At 29.7% G+C, this 27,887-nt stretch overlaps 2 protein-coding genes and 2 pseudogenes across 2 annotated transcripts; all 4 read right to left on the reverse strand.

The window, feature by feature from the left end:
• Positions 1-351: 351 nt before the first annotated feature.
• On the reverse strand, positions 352-8,216 carry MPL1 (Myzus persicae-induced lipase 1). Its single transcript, XM_022298453.2, has 8 exons — positions 8,017-8,216; positions 6,827-6,937; positions 4,768-5,019; positions 3,389-3,532; positions 2,688-2,728; positions 1,615-1,694; positions 1,395-1,490; positions 352-1,001 (listed from the first exon to the last, which is right to left on the reverse strand). The coding sequence occupies exons 1-8, from the start codon at positions 8,164-8,166 to the stop codon at positions 685-687; spliced, it is 1,191 nt and encodes a 396-aa protein (XP_022154145.1). The 5' UTR covers positions 8,167-8,216; the 3' UTR covers positions 352-684.
• A 3,046-nt stretch (positions 8,217-11,262) lies between these two features.
• LOC148209495 (uncharacterized) lies at positions 11,263-12,081 on the reverse strand (annotated as a pseudogene).
• Positions 12,082-12,282: 201 nt separating this feature from the next.
• Positions 12,283-14,757, reverse strand: LOC148209496 (uncharacterized; annotated as a pseudogene).
• Positions 14,758-18,921: 4,164 nt separating this feature from the next.
• Positions 18,922-21,935, reverse strand: LOC111021519 (uncharacterized protein At3g27210). The gene is made up of 3 exons (XM_022298513.2): positions 21,596-21,935; positions 19,758-19,838; positions 18,922-19,654 (listed from the first exon to the last, which is right to left on the reverse strand). Exons 1-3 carry the CDS (start codon positions 21,744-21,746, stop codon positions 19,230-19,232), a joined length of 657 nt encoding a protein of 218 aa, XP_022154205.1. The 5' UTR covers positions 21,747-21,935; the 3' UTR covers positions 18,922-19,229.
• Between the last annotated feature and the right edge of the window lie 5,952 nt (positions 21,936-27,887).

A 27,887-nucleotide genomic window follows, 5' to 3' on the forward strand; every position in this document is an offset into this window, starting at 1 on the left:
AACTTGAATTTATTATTAATTTTTAAATCATTTATTCTTCTTATTGTAAAATTATATAGTGGATATATTTATTTTTATATTTATCTTATTCCATAATTTTTTTAAGAACCTTTTTAAATGGTATTTTTCACCGTATAAACAAACATTGACTTATGATCTTGGCTCAATATTAGAAAATATGTAAATAACTGTTTAGGATATTAACATTTACATTTTTGGTTTTTTGGTGAGATAATAAGACTTGTTTGGGTTAATAAATTTACAACCGAGATAATTGGGTTTGAAGTGAAAAGTGCTTAGTTAAGTAGGGTGGAAAATAAATATACTTTTAATACTACAATTATTGAGAAATGTTTCAAAACTTAAAACTATTGGATTTATTAAGAATTTACAAAATTCTATATCATATTCAAAATATAACAGAATGAAAGAGAACACAATACATGAGGCCACCACAAAGGAACCCCGTTCTCTTTCCCTACACCATGAAATCAAATCAAGAGAGAGAATAATATAATATGAAAAGTACTGAAGCCTCGCTAATTTTATCCTACCGCTAAAAAATTGACGACTCATTAATTTTTAAAAAAATTCTCTAATTTTAGATTTTTTTACTGAGTTGTCAAAGAGTGGTTAGATAGTTTCTCATCAGTGAAGGCCTCAGTATTTTTCATAGGATCTTGATTAATGTTTATCAAAGAAGGCGACGAGGGAGCTGTAAACAACGTCGTGGGCATCAACGCCCATGATGAAGTCAGCATGGGCATAGCGATCGATGAACTGAACGGAGAACTTGTCAACATCGTGGAGTTTGAAGTGGTCGAGGAGGTGGGTGACGTCGGGCACGTCGGAGAGGGCGTCCCGGCCGCCATAGCTGATGAAGATGGGGACGTCGTGGGGAATGTTGGAGAGGTTGTAGATGGGCGGCCTCAGTTCTTTGTAGTGAAATAAGTTGAATATTTTTCCGTAGTTGTACTTTGCCAATACCCCATGTCTCGCAACTAAAAAACAAAAACATGAATGTGTTAGTTTAATCAATATTATTCAAACCCTACATCTTTCTATGCTTAATACTAATCTGGATGTAATTTAAGCATGGAAGTATATGGTGAAAGTCAAAATTTTGATTAGAGAAACCAACCTTGAACATTAGCCTACTATTCAAGCTTAGACCAGCCCACACAGATGTCAAGTTTGCATCTCGAATATATAAAAGTCGGAGGTAATGTCTTCGGGGCTGTTTTGAAACTTAATTTCACAAATGTCTTTAAATTTTCTAATTTTACACTTTTAGATGTCTGCATGTAGTATTTTTTTATAATACCGATTTTACCCTTATTTAATACATTTACTAAACGGCCCATCAACCTATTAATCCGTAAAAATTAACTTACTTTGAGCTAAGTGGACCATGTTCTTGGTGGACGTTGACTGAGGTTCATTCATCAAAAAGAGTCCAACGGTAGATGAATTGAGACAACAATTATGACCTGCATATATTAAATTATAAGTTAATGCTGTAGGGATAAAAAGAAAATCACACGATTACTTAATTTATTGACTATTATTAAAGGAAAAAAAAAACCAAACAAAAAAGGAGTCAGAGAAATAAACCAGTGAGAGCTGTTAATAAGTCGTAGCAATTTATCCCTTGATTAGCACACAGAACTTTCAGAAAATGCCCCACAGCCTCCCTGTCATTCAACGACAAAATTAAATTTTTGTATAAAAAATCACAAATTAAATTTATATCAACCTTTCTTTCCCAAGAACAAAATCACAAATACATAATAATAATCCTCGACGCCATTATAAGGGACACGTTCTACCACTGAGTTAATTAATAGTCCTTCGTGTGGAAGGTCGATTTTTCTTTTCTTCGATCTATAAAACCTTATATATATAAATTTGTAGGACAACTTTGAGTCGTATCATAATGAACTCGTCAAAATAATCTTAAATTAAGGTTGTTTTGTATATAGTATAAACTATTTTGATTTTCTATTCGAATTAGAAATTTCGTCTATAAAATTTTAAAAGATTTAATTTTAATTTTAATTTTAGTCAAGTATAAAAGATTATTCATACAGTCACCACATTAATATAATTTTTTTACCAGGCGAGTGGGAGTTTATATTAGACAAAACTATGTTATTTGACTCTATTTTATAGGAGGAAATAAGTAAATTTTTCAACAAATTGGAAAGTTTAATAAACTTTCAAAATTATAAGTATCAAATTTGAAAATTAACCCAAATTCGAAAGATTAAATTGAAAATTTTAAAATCATGGGACCAAATTAAATCTAGATCTAAATAAATAATTAAGGCCCATTAATAACCATTTCGTTTTTTATTTATGTTTTTAAAGAATTAAATTAAAAAACATCAATTTCACCTATATACTCATTTGTTTTGTTATATAATATTTTTTTAAAAATATTAAAATCTAGGTCAAATTTTACGAAAAAATTTAAAATTTTATCGTTGTTTTTAAAATTTAGCTTAAAAACTCAAATATATATGTTTTATAAATTTGGCTAGAAAGTCAAATATATTTTCAAGATGGTAGAAAAATAAATATAATTTTAAAATGAGAAAAATGAAGGGTTATCTATCGTAAGGCAATTAAATTTATAATTTAACTATTTAAAAAAAAGGAAAAAGGAAAAGAAAAAGGAAATGTACCCTTTTGGATTGAACTCTGCAACGCCCAACAGAGTAGTAAGCTGCAAAAAGTATCAGATAAATTCTATCATCGTCAAGAAAGAGAAACCGCGGTTGCGCAGACTGTATTTCATTAGGGTCCGTTTCGTAAAGTTATTATTTTTTATTTTTTTTTCTAATTTTATCAAAAATAAATAAATAAACATTTGATTTTTTCTTTCTTATTTTGTAGAAATATTCTCTAAATTATATAGAAGTTTTTTGAAACAACAAAAACAAGATAACTTTCTTATTTCTTATTTTTGTTTCTTTGTTTTTAATAAAGAAATAAATTGCATGGTCTTAACATCCATGAATTGAATAGGAACAAGAAATAAAAAAACTTGTTTGGATTGTTTCTAAAATTTTTATACAGTTTTGATAATATCCACAAGAAATGAGAAACAAAAAACATAGTTAGTTGCAAAATACTTAGATTTCTTAAGAAAATTGGAAAAAAGAAACAAAGAAACATAAACATTATCAAACTGACCTGACCTTTTACATCTTATTTTCGTTTTTAATTTGTTTCCATATAAATAAAAATATTGTTTTACTATTCTTTGAAATCGTACAATTATATATATTTTTTATTATAAAAAATGAAATAGAAACAAGTAACGAGAATGATACTAAACAAATCCTTAAAAAGATCCAAAAAAGTGAGAGTGACGGTAACAAACCTCACCGACGAAGGATCGGGCAGCCAAGGCGCCGATAGCGGTGGTCATGTGGCTGAGATATGCAATTGGGCTCAGAAGCGCCACCGACCGGAGCTTGTCCACCAACCTCCCCTCCGACAATGATGCCAAAATTATGAGCGTCCCCTGTCCAGTTTAAAATAGGAGCTCATCTTCTTGCCATATTTTACTGAGTTGAGCACATCATTTTTTATGTATAATACGTAATTTTTTATGATATATAATTTTTGTAATACGTAAAGCAGAGAATATCGAGATATTTATTTAGTGTGTATCTTCTAATTAATGGTATTGGGTTACCATCAAAAGACACAAATTCACGCGCTCACCTCTACATGTTAAAAAATATATATAAAAGAATTATGTATCATAAAAATTACCTATTATAGATAGTACTGGGGAGTCTTAAACTTTATTTTGTAATAATATAGTGAGAAATGTTAAGATTTAACGAGGTTTTTTATATATCCAGATCGAAAAACCAAAATTATTACATAATAAAAATTAACATTCATTTATTTTTTAAAGATTTTTCACAACATAAGCTATAAGCTAAATTATTATCCACTGATGGGCTTAATTTTTTTAACTCACTTTTAAAAGAATAAGTAATGGATGGACAGTTGGACAGCACCAAAAAAGTTTAGAAGCATATAATAACTCTTTTCAGAGGCACATCAAAAAAAAGAAAAAAAATTTTATAATCTATATATATATTCCATTTTAATTTTCAAACCCTCAATAACTTTTTTGGTTTTGGTCCATGAACTTACCAATTATCGATTTCGGTCTCTAAATTCGTAAAAAAAAATAAAATAAAAAAAGCTAATTATTTTTTGTTATTACAATAGCAGAATTTATAATTTAGTATCTTAACTTAAAAAAAAAGTAACTACTTTTATCTTTATTATTTTTTCACCTACAACAATATTATACATATTCTCTATTTTATCCATTTGTTAAACCCAAAACAAAAGTAAAGATCAAATGTTTATTTTTGAAACTCGTGGTACACGTTGGACTAAAATATAATAACTTTAAAATAAGTAAGGACCTAAATAAATATTTTAGAATATTGAGTCGACGGCTTGAACCACTCTCACCCATACAAATTAAACGACGAGTTTTAACATGCAGAAATCCATAACTCACTCAAATATTAATCTATTAGCTAACGATGTTATAAACTAAAGATTAATTATTTCGCGGTCTGATCTTATACAAACTTATTGTATAGGATATCTCTAAGAATTAAATTAGAAAATTCTTGAAAATTCAAGTACTAAAGTGAAATATAATTTTCTAAAATTTGAAACGATAAACTGGGGGTTCAATTGTCTCGCCTCGAGTAAGAAACTTACTAGAGAGTGGCCGACGTAGTGGATCTTCTGGCCGGTTTCTTGCGAGACATGGTCGAAAACAGCTGGGAGATCATATGCGACGAGTTGGTCCCATGACCAATTCCAATATTCCTTGGAGTCAGGGTCGAGGGAGGTGTGTCGACGGCTGAAGCGTGTGCCTCGAGTGTTGGTGATCCACACATCAAATCCCTTGTCGGCTAAGATCATCGGCAAGTTCTGATCTGGAGAATTCAATAGCCACGTTGTCCCGTCCTACACCATCAAAAAAGAAAACATATGGCATAGCTCAAGATAAGGTCAATTTTTCCTTTAAAACCTTTAATAGGCTAATTTCGTATAGTTTTAAAAGTTTCAATTTAATATTAAATTTATATATCTTCTTTTATTTTCTACCCCTTAAATCTGGATATAGTCATCAACTAACATATTTAGTTGTATAGAAAACATCAACTCATTTGCCATATAAAAAATGTATTAATATGGTAACAAATAAATTACAAGGTTTTTTTTACTAAAAAAAATTATAAATTACAAGGTTTTGACTTTTATAAGAAATGAACAATTGAATCTGGACTAAATTAAAATTATGTCATAATTCTAGAGAGAAAATTTCTAATTTAACATATATCACCTAAATTTTTATTTTTTTTATAGTTACATTTATAATTAAAAACAAAAATATAATAGATAATATTCTTATACATTATATGAAAAAAGAAGTCAGGACTTCGAAGTTTTCAAAAAAAAGAGTGATGTTTTCGAAATGCAGATGAAGAAGAAGAATCCATTCTTGGAACTATCAATCAGATTAATGTACGGAACGGCGCCGTATTATTCGATATAGGTTAAATAACTTTATCCTCCAACTCATTTAATTTATATTTCATCAGAAAAACTTATTTAATTTATATTTTTTTTTTCAACGTATAACTTAATGAAAACATAATAAAAATTTGTCTTTTTTTAGTTTAACAATTAATACTTGGAATGATACTGGGTGTCTTATTTTCCTATAAATTTAGACTATATTTTTCATTTGAAAATATATTTCAAATATCGATTCAAAAACCTGTTTTCTTACTTTTATTTTTATTTTCACCTAAAAAAATATTGGTTCTTCATAAGTATTAGTTTGTGTTTTGAACATTTCACAAAATTTTCAATCTACTATTTCTCCGAGAAATAATGTTTTTCTTTCTATTTTTCACTCTCTAGTCTCGAAATCTAGATAATTTATTAATTAAACTTTGAGCAAAAATTAGTTAACTATAGGATAAAAGTGATTTTTCTTTTACTCAATAACCTAAAGCGTAAGTGGACATTATCATAGACACAATAGACAGTGGCCCCTTACTTTAGAATATTAAAACTTGAGAAAAAAAAATTGAGTTCTAAGTGTGAACACGAATTTCTGACTTTTTTTTTCATAGATATATACTTTAATAGTCCAGGTTTGGGTAAAAGAAAAAGAAAATTTATCCCCTTAGCTGCACTAAAAAAAAAAGAGAGAGAATAATTTTTTTTTTTTAAAAAAATGACACCTGCAAATTTGTGAGAGCAATGAAAAAAAAAAATGAACACGTGCAACTCACTCAAAGTGCCAAAATATATAATGGAAACCCAAATTTCCTTTACAATAATTAATGTCCATCATACCCACAACTCAAACTTATTATAATTATTGTTGTATGAAAAAAAAAAAAAACCTTATAATTCAAAAAACTTAAGTCTCTTAGGTGACTTTATTACATATACGTTTTTTTTAGAAAACTGATTTAGATTTAGTTCAACCAGTTAAAATATATATCATCAATCAAACGGTTGAGTATTCGAATCTCTATTCATCGAACTCAATAATTTTCAAAATATCTACTTGATCCCACATTGATAAAAGAATGAACATTGTATAGGTTTATAACAGATATGAACTACGAATATTAATATGATATCAAAGTTCAAAACGAACGCTCAAATGAGCATCCGATCAGAGTCTACTTACGAAAAAGAATTATCTGTATTAAAGTGAGAGAAACTAAAAAGGAAAAAAAAGAAAAATTACCACAAGAACACCATGCTGTATAATGACGGGCTGTTTCTTCTTGGGTCCGCCTCCACGGCGACCTTCTGGGATTCTCTGTAGGTTCAGAATGTACCCATCTTCCGTCGTCACCTATCATGTTAACTCAGGTAACCCATTAAAAATGGTTAATATTAAAATTATGTTTGTACTAATGATGTTCAGTGGAATTTTTTTTTTTTACTTTTTTTTATATAATACTATAGAAATGTTGATTTAATTTTTACTGTACATGTTTGATAAATATTTAAAATTAGGATTTCTTCTTGTAAAAAAAAAAAATTACGTGCACGATCTCAAATTTTAATAGTATATATGTAGTATAATTATAATTTAAAGTGCTTAATATATCTAAGTGGAAATTGACATATCTCTGATTAAAAGATTTCGAACTTCATCCCCACCCCATATATTATACTAATATATATATATATATATATATATATATAATTTAAATGTTGAGTTCGTACATTATGCTATTTGAAATTACTATGCCTCCCTTTGGAATAAAACACTTTAAATAAAAATATGATAACAGACGTTTTTGTTTTTACACCTTTGATAACAATTTCTTATTAAATCTTAAATTCAAAAAAATTATCATATACTTACTTTTTAAAATGTTTATTATGCCATTTATAAGTAAAAAATAATGAAATAATATTTTTATTTATGTTATGAAAAAATTAAAAACCATAAATAGGTAAGTTACCGCTTATATTTTTTAAAAAAAAATGGAAACAATAAACCATAAACAATTTACCGGCTCTAAGTTTAGAACTTTTTAATATTAACATATTAAATAGTTAGATTTATATTATATGCTCGAGTTTTTTCTTTAGGAAGAAAGAAAAGGAAAAAGGATGGTGAAGAGGGAAGGATATGCTTTATGTTTCTAAAAAAATCGAAAAACAATAAAAAAAATGTTACGGTTCTGAGTTTTAAATTTTGCTCAAATTTTTCAAAGAAAAAGAAAAAGGACGAGGAGGAGGAAGGAAAAACATATGTTTATATTTGAAAAAAATAGAAAACGAAAAGAAATAAACAAGAAATAGAAACGTGAATGTTATAGGGTTAAAATCTTTATTATTTCTTCAAAAAAAAATTATTATTAATTATCAAATATATATATATATATATATATATATTACTGTGTGTGTATATATATATACCTGAATTTCCTGGCACTTATAGCCGTGAATTGTCACAGCAGAAGGGCAGATACCGAACGCCTCCGGCGGAGCCACAACGCCGGCGTGGCCTCCGTCGCAGCAGCAGCCGAGAACCAGCAGCGCCACCGCGACCACGACGGAAAACGCCATGGCCACCACCAACTCTCTCTCTCTCTCTGTAATCTTTTTTGGGGGTTTTTATAGTGAGAGAGAGTGAAAAGAGTGTGAAATGAAAGCCAATGAAATTTGAAAGTCAAATGGGTGGGTCCCACCTGATGACGTGGCTGTAACTGAGGCTAAAATTGGTAAACTAAAATTCCGCCGGTTACGATGGATTCATCCATCATCCTTCCCTCACTTTCCTTAATTTTTCTCCACCACGTAATGATATTCCACGTGTACCAATGATATATGAGCTAATCCAAATATAGCTCGGCCATGTCATTAGATGGCGAGTCGTAACATTACGAATATAATCTTGCTCCACGGAATAAAGAGATCATTGAATCTATTTTACGGAGCTAAACTATGGAATCCTCGTTTTTTAATCTCTTTTTTTTAATAAGTTAAAGAGTTGGAATATTCACGTCATCATGTCAATTCAAACATCAACTCAATACTTAATGATGTGTTTGGTTGGTATAATTTGAAACAGCGATAAGAAAACAAGAGATTCAATAAAGAAACAAGATTGTATTCCATATTTTCAGTGTTTTCAATACGAAAATTGTTCAAGATATTTAGTATTATATTTGTAAATTAGTTGTAGTTACCAATTAAATATTTAATTAATCTAAAATAATATTATTTAATTTATTAGCATACATATCATGAAATTCTGTAAAATTATTATTTTATAATGTCTTAACGATAACAAAAATCAAATGAGTTTATAGGTTAGAATAGCATATTTATTATTGTATAAAAAAATTAATATATTTATCAAAGTTTTTATATTTTTAAATATAATCTTACATTTTAAAATTTTAAAGTTCAAATTCAACATGCGAAAACATTCCAAACATAAAAAAGTTGTTCCAAATTTCTACTTTTGGAACACATAATCCGAAAACATTTCTAAAAAACAATTATGCTACACAAATATTCACCGAATCCAAATTGTATCCTATTATTGTCTAAGGTTTGGGGTTCAAGTCTCCCATTGATTGAATTCAATGGTTAAAACAAATGTTAATACATTGAGAAATTTTGGAAATTTTCTTGTCAGAAAAATTTCACACACTTGTCTAATTTTATTATTTGTCAAATCATGTCGTGGAATCTATGACATAAAATTATGATTTAAATACTATTTAATCTTTATATATTGAACTTCGATTTATTCTAATCTATATACTTTCTAACACATGTGCTTCAACTTTTATTTACTCGAGTTGTTTTAAACTTTTAGAATACTCTTTTTTTCATTCATACTCTAAGAATAGAATAAATTTAGGAGATTTTTATAGTGAGAGAGAAAAGAGTATGAAAAGAATGAAATTTGGGAGTCAAAAGTTTTGATGGGGCATTCACATTGGCAATGAAGTGGAGAGATTGATGGGGGAAGTGGGTCCCACTCTGATGACGTGGCGGTTTCTGAGGGCTAAAATGGGTAAATTAAATTCCGCGGGTTACGATGGGGGAGCATCATCATATTTATCCGTCATCCTCCCCCTCACTTTCCTAATAATTCTTTCTACACCATCTATTGATATAGACAAGCTGTTCTACGTCTACCAATCATTTGAATACCTTTATATACGAGCCAATCCATATACAGCACACATCCAAACATAGTTCAATGAACAAGATGATTATTAGAATAAAATACATTTTTGCCGATAAATTTCTATTTAATCCTTGAATTTCAAAAATCGACAGTTTGATTATAACTTTTAGAAATAGTTATAGAAAGTCCTTGAAAACTAGCAGCATCAAGTGTCACTGACGAAATGTCGAAACTGGAGGCTTGGGTTGGATCGTTCATATTTGGAGAGGAGAGATTATTCACGCTGGAAACTGCAACTTGAGGGAAAGAGGGAAATCAAAGCTCTTGAAATCATGGCGATTATCAATCAATCAACATGGAAATTCGATATCCAATTTACTTAAAATTTGATTCAATTGAAGCAATTCGACTGTTGAAGAATGAGGACATCGATCTGACAGAAATCTTGTGGTCTGTAGAAGAAGCGATCCATCTTGCTGAGGAGAAAGGGTAGTCTCCATTGTCTATGTTGGAAGAGAGAAAAATAGGTCTGTGCACGTGTTGGCGGAGAAAGCAATGAACAGTGGCGTAAGCACACATCTAAGTTTGAAATGATTTAAATTATGTTAATTTTGTGAAGTTTTATTTTTTATTTTTAAATATGGGAAGATACATATTTATTTTATGTTATTTATTTATCTCTTTTTTGAATTACATCACCAAAAAAATATTCCATGTAGATAAGGATCTGAAACTACAAATCATAGGCTGTTCAAGATTAGTTGGTTTTGGGACAAATTTTAGTTTTCTTTCCTTTTATATATAAAATGATATAATGAAAAAAAAATAATGATATAGACTAAAGTTGTTTCTATTTAACATTTAGAACTAAAATACAACCTTTTGAACTGTATGGACTAAGATCTCGTGTACTTACTCGCAATCATAATGGAAACCAATCGTGTTTATGCAAGAATTTGCACAATGTCAAACTTCAGTCAAGCTCGAACTCTGTCCTCGTTCCGACCTAAAATTCTAAGGAAGACCTGCACAACAGGGCAAAATCTCTGACGCTCAAGTCAATAAGCAGCTCAGACTCAATATTAAGTTGGAGGAGAAATTCGATCCGTGATGATGAACTGAGGCCCTCTATTTATAGATTTAGGTTCTGACAGGGGTTGCGACAGGCAGTTATCCTGGTCGAAATTGAGATCGGACTTGTCGGGCTAGACAGATCTAACCCAGACGTTCTTACCAAAAAAAATAGTTAATTCATCCACCTCGAAAGCTTCCGAGGTGGACGTGCGCAAAGTTTTAGCTTGGGGAGGATCCCTTCAGTGAATCGTTGTCCACCACGTGGCACTTTGGTTTCTATTCCCAAACAAATTGTAATGAAAATCAATTGTAATGAAATAAATTGGAATGGAAATGTTATTCCATTGGTGTTGTTTACTTGAACATATCTGGAATTGAAATCAGATAGTCGATCTTGCATGTTAGCCACTTCTCTATCATTTGAAAAGACTTTTTTGAACCCATCAAGCTTTGGTGCTACTTCTGCCACCGAATTTGCCATGCAGTTTGATATGATAAATCATTCTATCCTTGTTGCATACTTTCCTTTTACGACCTCCACTTGAACTTTTATAAGTAAAATTGGGTTGAGGTTGTGAGAATGATGTCCCTTCATCATCAAATAGATTGAATGTGTCATCCTGAATGTCAAAGCCATTGATATCCACATGGGAACCATGACGAGTGCCAGCATCCTCCATTCTAATTTATTCTTCCTTGTCATGAGCATTACCTCCATGTTGACCAGTGGCACGATCTTTCCCAAATATTTCTCCTAGAGCATAATAGTGGGGAAAAAATTTTCCATATAAACCACCAGCATCCTTACGAACCTACAAGTTAAAAATTATAACTTATTGGAATATTTGAATAAAATATGTGATCTAAAATTATTTTCTTTTACATACCTTAACTCATTCATCATACGCACTTATTTCACATTTTAATATCATGAGACCATCATTCCAACTAAATCCACTTTTATCTCTGAGCAACTCGACTAGTGCATTGTATTTGGACTTTAGCGTTCTCACTCAAGATTCAATGAGTAGATTTGCTTTTGAGGTAGACAAAGGTAATTTTTCCTGCATGAATTGTTCAATTTGATTCAAATACCCATTATTGAATCCATTTTCTGCTCGCCATAAACTATTATGACTTAGTTCTAGAAGTGCGCTCACCAACACTACATCTCCCTCTACTATTGACAAAAAACGTTTATTCAATCCTCGACCTCTTTGTGTTATCCCTATATTATCCAAAATAAATACAAAAAATAACATATAATAAAATAACACGTATATAATGAAATAACAAGTGATCATAACTAATTTCAAATAATAAGTGCTCATAAATAATATCCAATAACAAAATGTAACCTACCATTTCAAATAACGAACTAAAAAGTGTTGATAATCATTTCAAATGACCAGAATTACAAATATCAAATAACAGACATTACTAAATCATTCTAAACTTTCTTGTCAAATATTGAACATCTGAGTTGTCAAAGTTTGTCTCCATATGTTCCATTCGTTTGAAGTCTGAATCGTACTGATGTAATTAGTCGTGTCATCTACAACTTCAGTTACCAATTCTTCATTGTTAAGTTCTTCTTCAAAATGATCAATTGTCATATCTCTTCTTATAAATTTATAAAGCATGCAACACACTGAAATAATTATTCGTTGTGTGACTATGTCGTAGAAAGAAAGACTCCTAAGGATTGCCCAACGCATCTTGAGTAAACCAAAACATCGTTCGATTACATTCCTAGCAGCAGAGTGTTTCAAAATTGGCTCAGGCGTCTTCCAAAAATATTTTTGGCATCGAATAATAGCTTTTAGACATTTATGGAAGTATCTACTAATGGTTCGTCCAGATCTCTTAAAGTGAAACTTATAACTCTATTTTTAACATGGTGTGCTAAAAGATGCAAAAATATTGCAACCATTTCTTCTATGGTCACATTCTCTGTCCTTCTTAATTGTCCTTCAATCCTAAGGAGAGTATATAACTTATAAAAGGTTCGTATATCCATCCTTAGTTTATTGACACAACTGATATCATTCTCATGAACCAAAGATTGCAAGTGACACACTTGATACGTAATTCTAGAAAATGTTGGTTGAAATTGTCTTAAATAGTGAAGACGTGAATAGGGACCAATGGAAATACATAGTGCAAGCATTTCTCGAAGAATAACAACCAACATATTTATGACAACATATATTTTCTTTCTTTCCAATAGTAAATCGAGCCATATCTAAATATAGAAAAAGACATAAGATGAACTTCATAATTAGTAATGCTACGGTGGAATTGAGTGTTGTTTAAAAGTAATAAAAAATAAAATAATTATGCGTCTTCGATCTATCGTAGTCCCTTAAGGGGCAAAATGCAGAAACCAATAGGGATGATCTTATTTTTTTGAGGTCTCATTCTACTGCTTCCTAAGAAATTAAAAAACAAAATCTACACCAACAAACACACACTATGTGCCCATATTAAAAAAAAGTGGCCAAAAGGCACAAACCAACAGAGATGGATCTTATTTTTTGAGGTCTCATTCTACTGCTTTCTAGGAAAATAAACAACAAAATCTACACCAACAAACGAACAAACATAGATGATCTTATTTTTTGAGGTCTCATTCTACTGCTTCCTAAGAAATTAAAAAAACAAAATCTATACCAACAAACTAACTATGTGCCCATATTTAAAAAAAGGGGCAAAAGACAGAAACCAACTGAGATGGATTTTATTTTTTAGGTCTCATTCTATTGCTTACTATGAAAATAGAAAAACACAATCTACCCCAAAAAACCAACCATTGAAAAGATTATAAGAAAAAGTGTCGATTATAAGAAAAAGTGTCCATCTCATCTAACAAAATCAAAAGGCAGAAACCAACTGTGATGAAATTTATTTTGTGAGGTCTCATTCTACTGCTCCCTACGAAAATAAAAAACAAAATCTATACCAAAAAAAAAAAAGAAGACGACAAAAGGCAGAGACCAACATAGATGTATTTTATTTTTTTGAGGTCTCATTCTACTGCTTCGTAGGAACATAAAAGACAAAATCTACACCAAAAAACTAACTATTCGAAAGAAAGAAAAAGTACTTATATTAAAAAGATCTCATTTAACAACAAAAAATAAAGCACCAAAAGGTAGAAACCAACATAGATGAATTTGTAAGTCACACAATGCTTGGTTAAAAAAAAAAGTGAGAGATTGGTATGTAATAGAGATTAAAATTTGACATAAGAAGCGGTGATGTAGGAGACTTCAAAGTTAACAAACGGATCATTGAGGAGAATGTGACAAAACAGGCAAATGAGAAGAGGAAAAGCGACAATGGAGCAAAAAGATAACCCTAAAAGAAAGTAGAAAAATGTGAGTGTATAGGGCATTGCTCGTCAAATTATCAAAAAATTTATGGTGGATCTCACATATTAAGAAATTGAAATTGGATTGTACAATTATTTTGCGTGTAATGGGATTGCACTTTTTTTGGGGTGATTCCAAAATTCGGAGTGGGTCCCACATTTTATTCCCATTCATTTATTTTGTTAAACATAATTAAAGGTAATGAAAATTTTGATTACTATTGCGAGTAAGTAAACGGGCCTAAGGTCATGTTTACTCACCTGGAATTCGAATGAGAATGAATCAGAATAATAATCAATCAGAATGAAATCAATCGGAATAGTGATGTTATTCTTTTTATGTTTGTTTGATCAAAAAAATGACCAACCTCACAAATGTCTGATCGACTAGGATGAGCTGAATAGAGAGCTCCGAATGCCGTGCAGAAGACCTGCAAAACAGAGTAAGCACTCCGATGCTAAAGTCGGCAAATATCCAAATCAACTCGAGAGAGAGAACTGGGTTGTTCGCATACCTCAAATGGAGCGCAATGGTCCTATTTATAGGTGAAGTCCCCGACAACATTCTCGACAAGGCCTCAACGGCTCTTTAAGGTTGTCGTGAGGTGCGGCGTGATGTTGCGGAGTCTGTCGGAGATTAGGCTGAGCCGAAGTGATCCAAGTAACTTATTTGGTCGGCTTGGCCGTCGAAGAGGGTTGGCTAAGACTCGTGACCGAGGGAGATGTACATTAGCAAGGGGGCGACACGTGTGTTGCTGAACAACCAACCGTTGCACGCCACGTGTAAGTTGATAATTCACCTCCAACATTGTTGTTTACCAGAAATTTTCTGAAATTGGAATCAGAATTTCTTTGATGTTGTTTACTACAATTGTTTGGAATCCGAATCGGAATCAGATATATATAACAATTACTAGTATAGTCATTTCTTCTTTCTAGTTAATTATAAATACATTATTGTGCTAATTGTTTTTTAATTACAATAACAATAAATTTTAATTTATTTTGTTACTGTATGATTTATAGTAAAAAATTAAATTAAATATAAATTTATAATATTTTATAATAAAATCATACCTATCAATAAAAGTTGTATAAATTTTTATTAGAAGAAAAAACATTAATAGTAGAAATGAAAATAAATAGTTAATAAAATTATGGGTCTAGTTAATAAAGAGAGAAAAAGGATAAAAGTAGCAGAGTAACTCTAATAAATGTGTGGAGTCCATGGAATAAGAAATGTGAAAGATTGATTTGGGTGTAGAAGAGGAATGAGATCTTCTTGAGATTCCCAAATTTGAAGTGGATCCCACAATTTGATTTGATTTGATTCCAACGACTTGATAAACATCATCAAAAATGGAAAAATCCATTCTCCTTCCTTGATTCCAATTCCTTGGAAGTAAACATGACCTAAAATCGGAATTTGCATGCAACTTTACAAACCAAAATGGAATTTAAATCTTATTGATTTTGATTTCTAAATTTCATAATTTGATCTCATGGGAGTCATTTGTTTCATTGATCACACATAAACGAAAATATTCCTCTATTTAAGTAGTATATTAGTTTAATGGCTAATATGTCGATGTGCGTAAATTTGGCTTGGATTGATTTTCAAATTCGTACCAAATGCATAGCTTTGGATCCACCATCTGAAAATCGTTCTAGATTGCATACCAAATAGACAGCAAAATACATATTATTACTTAGGTTGATGGTTCAATCTCCCACTGAACAGTAGTGGTTGAATTCAATAATTAAAAGAAAAGGCATGTTAATACATTGAGAAATTCGAGAAATTTTCTAGTAATAAAATTTCACACTACATTCCATTATTTGTCAAATCATGGCGAGTACAGAGGTATAAAATTATGGTTGAAATACTATTTTAATCCCTCTATATTTACTTTTGGTTTATTTTAACTTAAGTATTTTCAAAACATTCATTTTGGTTCACATTACTTCTCACTTTTAAAAGAGGACTAAAATTTGTTCATATTTGCAAAATCTATAACAAAAATTTTGTATGAAATGGAAACAATTTAATACAAATCTAAGACTACATTTCCAGAAATATCAGTGGGTAAAGTATCATACTAAAATTATGATCGAAAGAAATATATAAAAATAAAAATTAATGGACCAAAACAGACGTTTTGAAAATACCACTCAAATAGATATTTAAAAAATGAACAAACGCCTAGAGTACCTAAACCAAAATAGTTAAGTGATACTATCACTTATGTGGCAAATAATCTAAAATTTTAAGATTACTTTGTCCAATCCAATGTGGGTGTTTGGACTTGGACCGTGAATTTAAAAGCCCAATTGTTTTTAATAGTTTTATTTTTTTCAAAGTTAAATTACAAAATTCGTCTCTAGATGGTTGTGACCAATCCAAAAATTTTGGTGGGGCACTTCATACTAATCTACGATAAAGTAATTCAAAGATTCATAAAAGTAGTTCTGAAGCTAGCAAGATCCTTTTGGAAAATATGCTCTATGAACTTAGTCTCGAATATTACAATTGTAATCAACAATTCTAGCTCTTAGACTAAGATATGTCGGTATTTTTTTTTACAAATTTACTTATGTAAAATATCTATCACTATTTAGATTTCAAATTAAATCTACAATAACATTAATAAAATTAAAATTAAAACTTAAAACATAAATAATAATTAATCTCCAAATAGTAAAATTCATAGTATATAAAAGGTAAAGTTTAGATTTCAAGATTTCACTAAGTATTATGTTTAAAATAACCTCAAATCGTATATAAAATGTGAAGTTAGTAAAAATATACTTTAAACAATTAATCTCTAAATTGTTGACTTTTTTATATTCTATAAAATTAAAATTAAAATTAAAATTTATATAAAATAAGAACAATTGAATATAGAAAATGATGATTTAAAGAAGAAAAAAAGATATCAGTACTAAATTTATAGAATTATATGTCATGGCGACGTATAAATAAAAAAAACAAAACCTTAGAATTTTGCCCGCAATAATTAAACATTCCACCAACTTATATATTCTTTTCTTTTTCTTTTTCTTTTTTTTAAATTGATATAAAATTTGTAATTTCTCATTTTTTATTCATTTTTAAAAAATTAATGAAAAATTTTCCTTTTGTAACACTCGTGAAAAAAAAATAGAAAAAATTCACGAATTATGAAAAAATAAAAAATAGAAATTATGTTTTAAAAAAAAATACGGAAGTACAAGCTTGAACACAGGCACGAAGAGGTAATGAGGTGGGACAAATACGAATTACATGAAAAGAAATTAAAAAAATACGAATTAAAAAAAACTCAGAGGCGATGATTCGAACACGGACACGGGGGGTAGGTGAGGGAGGCTGGCGCCAACCAGTGGTAAAAAAAGATGAAACTAAAAAAAAAAAGGAAAAAACGCAAGTACGATGGCTCAAACTGGGGCTAGCGCATGCAGTAACCATTGGACAAGAAGTATGCATACTATGTACTCATTCTATAGTATTAAAAAGTTCGGGGGCTCGTGCCCCCAGGCCCAATGCATATCAGCCCCCGTTTATACTTAACTTAAATTTTGTCCCTATAATTTGAAAATTTTGAGTTTAGCTTTTATAATTTGAATTTAGTTTGAGCTTTGTTTTTACGGTTCTAAAAGTCTCGATTTAGTTCATGTGATTTGCTTTAATCTCATACATCAACTCATTGGAAAATTCACATCTTCTGTTTTCTTTACCTAGTTCTAAACTTAAATATAGCTGAAAAAAAGAATACTAACTGTTTAACTCATTTAGTCATTGTCCTATTTAATATGACAACGACACTGATGATTTGTGAAGTATAAATAAGTTGTAGGGGCCAAATTGAAACTTTTAAAATCATAAGAATCAAACTGAAACTAAACTCAAACCATAAGAACTAAATTAAAATTTTAAAAACAATAAAGATTAAATTGAAACAAATATGATGAAGTAAAGCAAAGGTTAATTTTGAATGCTTCAAGATATACATGATAAATTTTGGAGAAAAGAAGGTTGAATACTTCACATTTTAAAATTCAACCAATCCAATTAAAGAAAATTGCTAATACTATAAAGATCAATTTTCCTTTTATAAAAAAAAAAAAAAGCCTCTTTATATGGTATTCAATTTTCATGGACATGTCTATATTTTTACATATTTTATAGATTCAACACACTTGGAATAAATTGTTATTCCTATAGCATCACAAAAATTTTGACAAAATATAAATAAAATATATATATAAACAAAATATACTAATACATGAACATAATATTAATATCGATAAACTTTAACTTATTTAAAAAGAGTAAAATATTTATTGTTATTTTAAATATTTATTATGAACATTTTTCCCTATAGTTTTTCTAGAAATATCCATTCACGTCAACATTTTATTGATACTTCTGTCAACATTTCCATAAAATGAAAATCATGACATCTCTATTGATACCAGACGAATTCTTTATACTATAAGTCGGCAAATTGAGTTCGCTCGATGGGTTCAGAACACAGTCAAGAGAGGATCTATAGATCGAAGGTTTTTGTTTAAGAGTTGAGTAAAAAGCAAGTAGTCCCGATGGTATTGTAAAACCTTTGGGAGTTTCTCCGACGATTATAATTTAGTCGGGAAATATGATTTTACCCGACTATTTTATCGTCGGGGAAAAGAACGTCAAGAAAGTACAAAATTCTTGTAGTGATAGATGTATAAAACTTTGCTGTTTATTATAATTCTCAAAGTAAGAACTATAAGTCTTATATATTACTTTCTTTTCTCTCTTCCCTTTCTCCTCTTTGTTTCCTTACATTCTTATACGAGACAATGAAGTAAGATATATATAGAAAAGAGAAAATGAAAAGGAAGACGTTGCTTTCAACAACAGCAATATCTCTTGATCACTGCTGCTGCTTCTGCATCTGATATTTCAGAACTTTACACATTTTTTCAACTATTGTGAGCTCCATAAGATATGGTCTCGCAGTGGCTGAATCCGAGGGCATGTTTGATCAAATTTTATACAGCTATGGCAGGACTTGTCTTCTTCCTCCGGTCGCTGAAGCTATGGCACGATCGCAAGCTTGGAAGGCAGCACTGTACAGACCCAAATGGCTTCTCCTTCTCCATCCAGACATCTTCATTCGGGGTCCTTTCGCTGCCGCATAGAGAGGTTGTTCCTGACATGTAAGGTGTTTCAGGATTCGACTGCAGAGCGAGTTCGTTTAGAGTTGGTTTGGGTTGTATGTCAGTGCCATTTCTTGAGCCCTCCCTAAACAGTTCAGCCAGCTTCTTCTTTCCTGTTGGGGATGGTTCAGGCATGGTGGCTGGAGTTTGATCATCAATGAAATGAACTTGATTCACCCGAGGAGTACCGGAGGAGAATTTGTGATGTACCGGAGTGTTTCCTCGTACTGGAGTGTTTCCTCGTGAAGGGGTGAAATCTGAGGATATATAAATGGAAGGAAGCCAAATCCATTGTCATTGAATACTTCAGGAGAGAGATGAAAAATCAAATAGCATAAAAGAATTCATATGTCTACTTACCACCATTGACACTGTAGAAATCATCTTCACAATCAGAATCCAACCAGGCCCGGGAATCAAAAAACGCTTCATCTTTGCTATCTACAAAAAGAGCTCAATTTTCAACTTGCTTCTTTCATAAACTAGCTATTTCAGAGTTGTTATGAAAAAGGTCAAGATACATGATGAAACATAAGGAATGTCAAGAAAGTCATGGACACGTAAGTGGGGGAGTTCCATGGCGGCCTACGAAGGCCACAATCTCAAAATAACACACTAAAAACTTTTCGAGTTTGGTCATAATGGATTCGGATCACCACATCATAACAGCAAGAATCTGAAACTCCATGGATAGAAAGGAGTGAGTGAAAAAGTGTGTGATGTTCTCAATGGAACAGAATTATAGCATTCTTGTGAAAGAAGTCTTAAACAGAACATGCTTCTGCTCTGCACTTCCTAGGAATAAAACTCTCACTTTCACCCTCTTCTCCTTTTTCTAGTAGTTCCTCAAAAGGGGCAAACCCCATTACCCTCAAAAGCGAATAGGCGAGACCAAACTGAACCTATGGTAAACTGGCAGTCTGGCCTCAGTGGTAAGGGCTTCGAATGTCTAGGCAGAAGTTACAAAGGTCTTTGGTTCGAACCTTGGGGTGCACGATGTCTCCCTACAGATAGTAGGACAGGGCCCAAAACAATGAATATAAAAGGTATAAATATATTTTAATCCCTGTACTTTCCGCTTTGGTCCCTTTACTTTGAACACATCTATTTTGGTCCTTGTACTTTTAATGTTTGTTCACTTCAATACAAATCTATGGCTACATTTTATTAGTACAAATTTATAGAAACCAAATGCGCGTTTTGAAAGTAAAAGGACCAAAATAAACCAAAGCCAAAAGTACAGAAACAAAAATAATATTTAAACCAATATAAAATGACGAAGAAGAATAACTATAAGTTTTTTTCGATAAAGGGTTCCTAACTTGTATGCTATCCAACACTCACTTTCCATGAACACTGGCATGCTTCATGTGAGATGAAGAGAGAAACTCATGATACTGGCACACACATAAAATCCAATGCCAATATTCAACAAATCATAAGAAATACTTACCGAAGGAACAAATCCGTTATGGAAAAAAGAAATGAAAAAAGAAATAAGAAAAGAGGAATTATAGGATCAACCAAAAAGTGATCGCTACATAGCTATACCCATCCTCACAGCAGAAGTTAGTAAACTGAAGTAGCAGAGCACTGTGGGATATTATTTTTCTTTTTCTTCTATATGAATCTATGATAATTAACCACAATCCACTGGACAATACATGAGTTTTTTAAGTTTGCTGGAAACAGGATTTCTGAGTTCTAAATCAACCTGGTCATCTCTACTGAACAAAGGTTTCTCCATCTCTGCAAACAGAAAAGTTCCAAGAGGTGCTCAAACTTGAGCCTGGATTTCTCTAATTTGAATTATCAGATATTTTTGCAGATTTGTATATGAAAAAACAATCGATTTCTTAGTTTAAAATATACAAAAATGGGACCTAGATTAACTTTATTATTCCAATTAAACAAACTTTCAAAAAGGCAATGATTCTATAAGATATTCGATTAGAAAAAGAAAAGAAAGCCAACTTGGATGTGAAAGCAAAGAAAGTCAAATCAGGGACACGCAATAAGCAAACACTTTAGATCGCACACGACTTTGCAAGCACTGATTGTAAAGCAGAATACAATAGACATAAAAATCAAAATCAAAAGTAAAATTAAAAGTGTTGATAGTTCATCACTCAACTAAAAGCTAAAACACAGAACTAGAAGTGGATTAAGCTTCTGAAAGTGAAGAAGAAGGGGCTTACAGTGGCGTTCAGGAGGGGGCGTGACGAAAACGGCGGCGTTGTTGTTGTTGTCTTTGATCGGCGAGGGGGGGATTAGAATCTGGTCGGTGTTGGAGAGAGTGAGCTTCATGGGGGAATCGGAATTTCTATGGATTGAAACGCAGGAACCCATTGATTAGCTTCTGGGTATCTCTGGATCAAGTTGAAGGCAGTGTGATCATGGGGGACCGAGAATGAAACAAGGAAGAAAATGGAGTTTTAGAGAGAGAGAGAGAGAAGTGGGAGGAAAAAAGGAGGAGGACGTTTCTTAGGCGTAATGCCGAGGGAAGTGGAAAAGTTGCAATGGAGAGAGAGAGAGATTACAGTAATTTGTGGGTTTATTATTACTTTTTATTTATAACATGAGGTGGATATTCTACTTAAATACTTTTCTTTTTAATCAAATAAATGTGTCTTAACTAGTCGAACTATATACTAAAGCGAGTATAGCTCCACAGTAACTGACATATATCTCCAATCAAGATGTTGTAAGTTCGATCCCTACCTCTACATGTTGTACTCAATAAAAAAAATAGTCGAATTATGTTTAGATGGACTATTTGTGTGATTAAGACAACTATGTTTGAAATGAGTTGAAGCAAAAAATTAATAATGGAATGTTTTTGTTTTTCGTCGAGGAAGATAGAAATGTCATGTTTAAATATTGTTTTGTTCCGTGTATTCTCGACTTTGTTTCATTTTGATTAATGTACTTTTAAAATATCTATTTTTGTCTATTCACGTTTCTTGAAAGATGGAAAGGAAAAGAAAGGAAGAAAATGTCCTCTCTTTATAAGTCAGAAAGAGTACACTAAAGTATATTGTATTAAGAGTTTTCATTACAAATATTGACCAAATTGGTCCATTTTTAAAAGGATGGGAGTACCAAAACAAAAGTTTTGCAAGTACAATGACTAAAATTGAAATCACAAGGATCAAATTAATGAACCAAAGAGAAAAATACCGGAACCAAAATATTTACACTAAATTTTATTAATATTAATATTATAGAAAATGAAACTTTCTTTGTAGGAAAAAAAAACTCAAATTGGGAATATATATCGGTAATTTACACGTCAACGTTAGCATAACTTAACATTTAAGACATCTTGCTCCTTCCCTAAAGTTAGAGGCTCAGTCCCTCGTCCCCATATTTGTTGTATTAACAAAACGTATCATAGTTCCAATTGTACCCCTGATTTGAGATAACCCATAAAAAAGAAAATTTTGAAAGTTGATTCTTTAAAAACATCGATTCATTTCAAGTGAGCTGCTTTTTCAAAATTACAAAATTATCCTCATTCACTCAATTGGTTTCATAGTGTTTAAGGCAACCAAACAAACTTGTGACTAAAAACGCTTGAAAAAAATATTTAACTAAAAGTACTTCTATTAAAAGTGTTTTAAGAGTCTAAACGAACCTAGTTCATAACATAGTTCAGCAGTAATTAACATATATATCCAATTAAGAGGCTGTGAATTCAATTTCTCATCCAATATATTATACTAATAAAAAAAGTGTTTTAAGAAAAAAAAAATTTCCTTAAAAAAAATACACTTATCCTTACATAATTGGAAAGGTTAGATCCTATCCTTTTATCCGGTTGATTTGCCTTTCTCATTTTCTTACCAAAAACATGTCCATTTTGTTGCCTTTGTTGAACCCATAATTCATTTTTGTACATTTGATCTAAAAACAGCAATGACAGCCAAAAATTAAGCATATAAATAGCATTTGTAATTATAAGATAATGAATAGTTTAATTATAACTTATTAAGCAATAAATATTTAACTCTAAGTGTAATGGTAACCATCTCTATAATTTACAAATGATTCGTACAATTTCACCTAATATATAAATTCAAACGACCAGTCAAAGTAAGAAGAGGCTCTCGAAATTCTTATTGTAAATTACAAGGTTTGAATGAATCTATCAACATATATTTAGAAATCTTAAAAGTCAAATCCACTTAGCGTAGATTCCAAAGTAAATCTATTATATGAGTCTACAAAATTGATGGTATATAATTGAATTATATTATTTAGTAATACATTAAATTATGTTAAACATTTTTCTTGAGTACAAAAGGGTCATTTTGACAAATTCTTTTTTTTTTTTGACAAATTCTAATCCTTTAAAGTTTGATTTAGAATTTAAATCCTTCACATCCCAAATATACTAAAAACAAATAAAAATCAATTTTTTAAAAAGAAAAATCCTTTTTTTCCCCAAGAAAGTGACCTTAAAGCTAGGTCTTAAGGAAAATTCCCAACAAAGTTAGGACTTCTTCTTCTTCTTTTTTTCTTTTTAGTTCTAAATTATTCCATGTGGGATTTATTGTATATATATCTTTGAGATAATTTTAAAGAGGAGAAAAAAAACCCAACAAATAGCTAAATTCATTTGTTTAATTATAAATTTTAATAAAAATAATAATTTTTATATATTAATTAATGTTATTTTAAACTTGAGAAAGTTTTAATTTCTTATCTTTATTTTTAGTCATGAGCATCGATTGACGAAATTCATACCCAACACTTATTTCTTAAAATTTAGATGAACTGACAAATTTAGATATCGATTAGATAAATTAAAAATGAATGAATAAAAAATTGAAATAAATCAAATTTAAGAGATGATGGGACTGGTAATTGGATTGAAAATTCCCTATGAGTTAATGGTCTACATAATCTATCTAAAATATAAGCATAATTTAAAATCCAACGTGATATCAAGATACATTAATGCTTAGAGACTAAATAGACCTAATACACGAGAGGACAAAAGGAGTAATTTAACAAAATAAAAATAAAATAATCATAAAGTCCAAGAGGGGGGCATGCCCACTTTGCTTCCTTTGATTTTATTTTAGGGTAAGGTCAACATCTAAGCCTTGAATTGGAGCATGCAAGAGGCTATATTTAAGCCACATGATCACAACATTATATTAAATTAATTTAAGGAAAAAAAATTTGATGAATAGTGTGACAATTAATTCTCTACATGTAGGTGTTTGATTTGACAAAAATGTAAAATTGAAAATTAGATGCTAATTGAGATTACATTAAAATAATGTCCAAAAAAAAATTCATTAAAAATCAAATAAGACACATTTTCAATCCATTGAATATGACTCCTTTTTATTTATATAAATATAGGGTTTTATCTCTAATTTCGATAAGGCAATATTGTTTTATGCAATTATTATATTTATGAAAGTGACTATTTCTTATTTGTAGAAAATTATTTTATATTTATTATTTCTAAAGTATACTTTATTTATTAAATTTTTGTCAGTATATTGATATCTATAATATGGGGAAAAAGTTAATAAAATATAAACAAATATCATTAATAAATATAATGTTAATATTAATAATTTTGAACTTATTTAAAAAGAGCAAGACTTAATTTTGTTAATTTAAAAATTTGTTACGAATTTTTTTTATTGATATTTTCATTAAAATTGAGAACCCAACATTTAAAATATTGATTCTAATCATGTTTCTAGTGATATGCCATGAGGAAAAAATAAAATCAAAATTATTTGTTTATGAGATGAAAATCATTTATCTCTAATTAAAAGATAAAAGATAAATTAAAAATAAGAAAATAACTTTTGAAAAATGTTTGGAAAGTAATTTAGGTAAAATGAGTTATGAATATTTCAAATCAGATCAAACCCATTTTTATATTATTAAACTCCAATAATTGATGTAAAAAAAAAACTCCAATAATTGAATATTATACGAATCCAAAATTATTGAGGGTTGTAACGAAAATGAAATTGATGAACAGAAAAATCATTCAATAAAAATTGTCAAACTCAACTTTTTCTTTCAGCCCACTAGTCTCAACTTCATCACAAGAGACAATATGAATATTGGAATTGATCCTGGATTTTTTCTTAGGCTACTTATAATATATATATATATATATATATATATATTTTGTTCAATGGGCTTGACTATTCGAATCTCGAACTTTTTGATGAAAAAATTATGTATTAATTAATCAGTTGAGTTATATTTATATTTAGGTTAACACTCTAAGTCATAGGTGTACAAAAATTAAATTTTAGATTTAAATTTTGTTGACATATTTTGAAATCATGGTAACTTAAACTAGAGACGAATGAGATTATTTCTTCTCAACTAAAAACCTTTCAGTTTTCTTAAAAACTTGAGACTCAGGATTGTTTGATAACCAATTCAATTTTCTGTTTTTTGTTTTTCATTTTGAAATTCTAGGTAAATTTCAAAAAAAAAAATGGTTTTCAAGAATAGGTTTTTGTTTTTCAAAATCTCATTTCTTCTTCTAATACTCAACTTTTTTTTTCTTTCTTGTATTTATCTCTAAAAATTTTATTTTTTACTCTAATTATTTTATTTCTAAATTTCTCTCTACAAAATGTATTTTTTTTTATCTTTAAAATTTTCATATTTTGAATCGTTATTTGTCTCTCTTCAACATTTTTTGTATTTTTGTTTTTTTTCTAACAAGTCAGTTTCATTTCTCTCGCTAAACAATTAATATTTTTTCTAACTTTTTTATCTTGAAAATCTCATATTTTATAACTTTTCTGTCTCTCAATAATCTATTTTTTTTCTAAAAATTATATTTTATTTTCTCGTTCAATTTTCACTATAACTTTTATTTATCTTTGTTTTTATTTATTTTATATAAAAATTATATTTTGAATATTGTTTTTATCTCTAAATTTATTTCCACTATAATTTTTCTCTTTCTTTATAATTTTTTTTTAACATATCTTTTCCTCTCGACTTTATTTTTTTCTCCAAAACTTTTCTCTTTCTTTATAATTTTTTTTTTAACATATCTTTTCCTCTCGACTTTATTTTTTTCTCCAAAATTTTTCTCTTTTTGTCTTTAATTTTTCTCAACCTATTTTTTTTCTAAATATTTTTATTTATCTCTCTAAAATCTATCTTCCAAAAGTTTATTTACATCTCATGTTTCTACATCAGGGGAAGACAAAGATTTCCACAGGATTGGGTCCCAAAAATAGAAAACGCATGTTCCGACCCGTCCTCGATTCCATTTTTTAAATAATTAATATATTTTTATTACACTTTTTTTATTTAAATTATAAAAATAATTAAAAACAATTATAAAACCCATAATTTTTCTCGAGAACATCTCTCGGACCCAAGAATGAGGTGGAGACGGAGACTAAAAATTTACACGAGCCCGATAATGGGGGAGAGCATCCTCACTTGCACCCACACCATCTCTACTCTATATAAAATTTTCTCTCTCTAATATGTATTTTCAATTTTCTAACTTTTTAAAAACAAAAAACAAAAAATTGTTACCAAACATGTTTTTGTTTTTGTTTTTTAAAAACAAGAAACAAAAATGGTTATCAAACATATATGGTTTTTGTTTTTTTTAAAAGAGAAAACCAAAAATCAAAAACTAAAATGGTTATCAAACAGCGGACCCTTGATTATTCAACAAAACCCTTTGAGATAAACTATCTCAAATTTAGATTGGAAACCTTCCATATTTTTCCTCTTTTTATTTTTTTTTTCACAATCAAAGGTGGAAATGAAAGGTGGAAGTCATAACATATAAATGAGGGGAAAACAACAATGCAGAAGTTCGAACACAAAACCTCCCACTCTTATATCATGTTAAGGATGAATAAACCACCACTCAATCCAAAAACTTTTAAGTTGAGTGATGGTTTATCCATCCTTAACAAAAAGAATCTGTTTAATCCTAAACTTATCAGACGAGTGGTAACCATTCAAACTTGAACGTGTTCTCGTACAGTTTTTGTCTTGAAACTAGAAACATCTTGTCACTTAGAAAGATACTATTTTAGAGGTATGTTTTTAGTAGAATGTATATTTTTCAACAATTGTTTAAAAATGAAAATTTATGGCTCTTTTCAATACTTGTGTTATTTTTAGTTTTTAGTTTGAAATAATTATGGTTGTTTAGGACAATATGATAACTTCTTGTTTCTCATTTTTCGTTTTCTATTTTCTATTTTTTGTTTCTAATTTTAAAACAAGGATACATTTAGTAACCATTTCTGTTTTTATTCTTTTCAAAAAAGAAATAAAAACAAAAATATGTATGATAATTGTTTCTTGTTTCCTGTTTTTATTTTTAATTTTTTATTACAACTATGAGGTGGAGATTCGAACCCACGATTTCTTTATCAAAGATATATGTTTTAATTCGGATTTGCTTATTTTTATTTTGGTTAAATAAAATTGAGTAGATATAATATACAGTCG

This window comes from Momordica charantia, assembly GCF_013281855.1.
Source record: "Momordica charantia cultivar OHB3-1 chromosome 8 unlocalized genomic scaffold, Mcharantia_2.0 BLBB01000008.1, whole genome shotgun sequence".
NCBI lineage: Eukaryota > Viridiplantae > Streptophyta > Magnoliopsida > Cucurbitales > Cucurbitaceae > Momordica > Momordica charantia.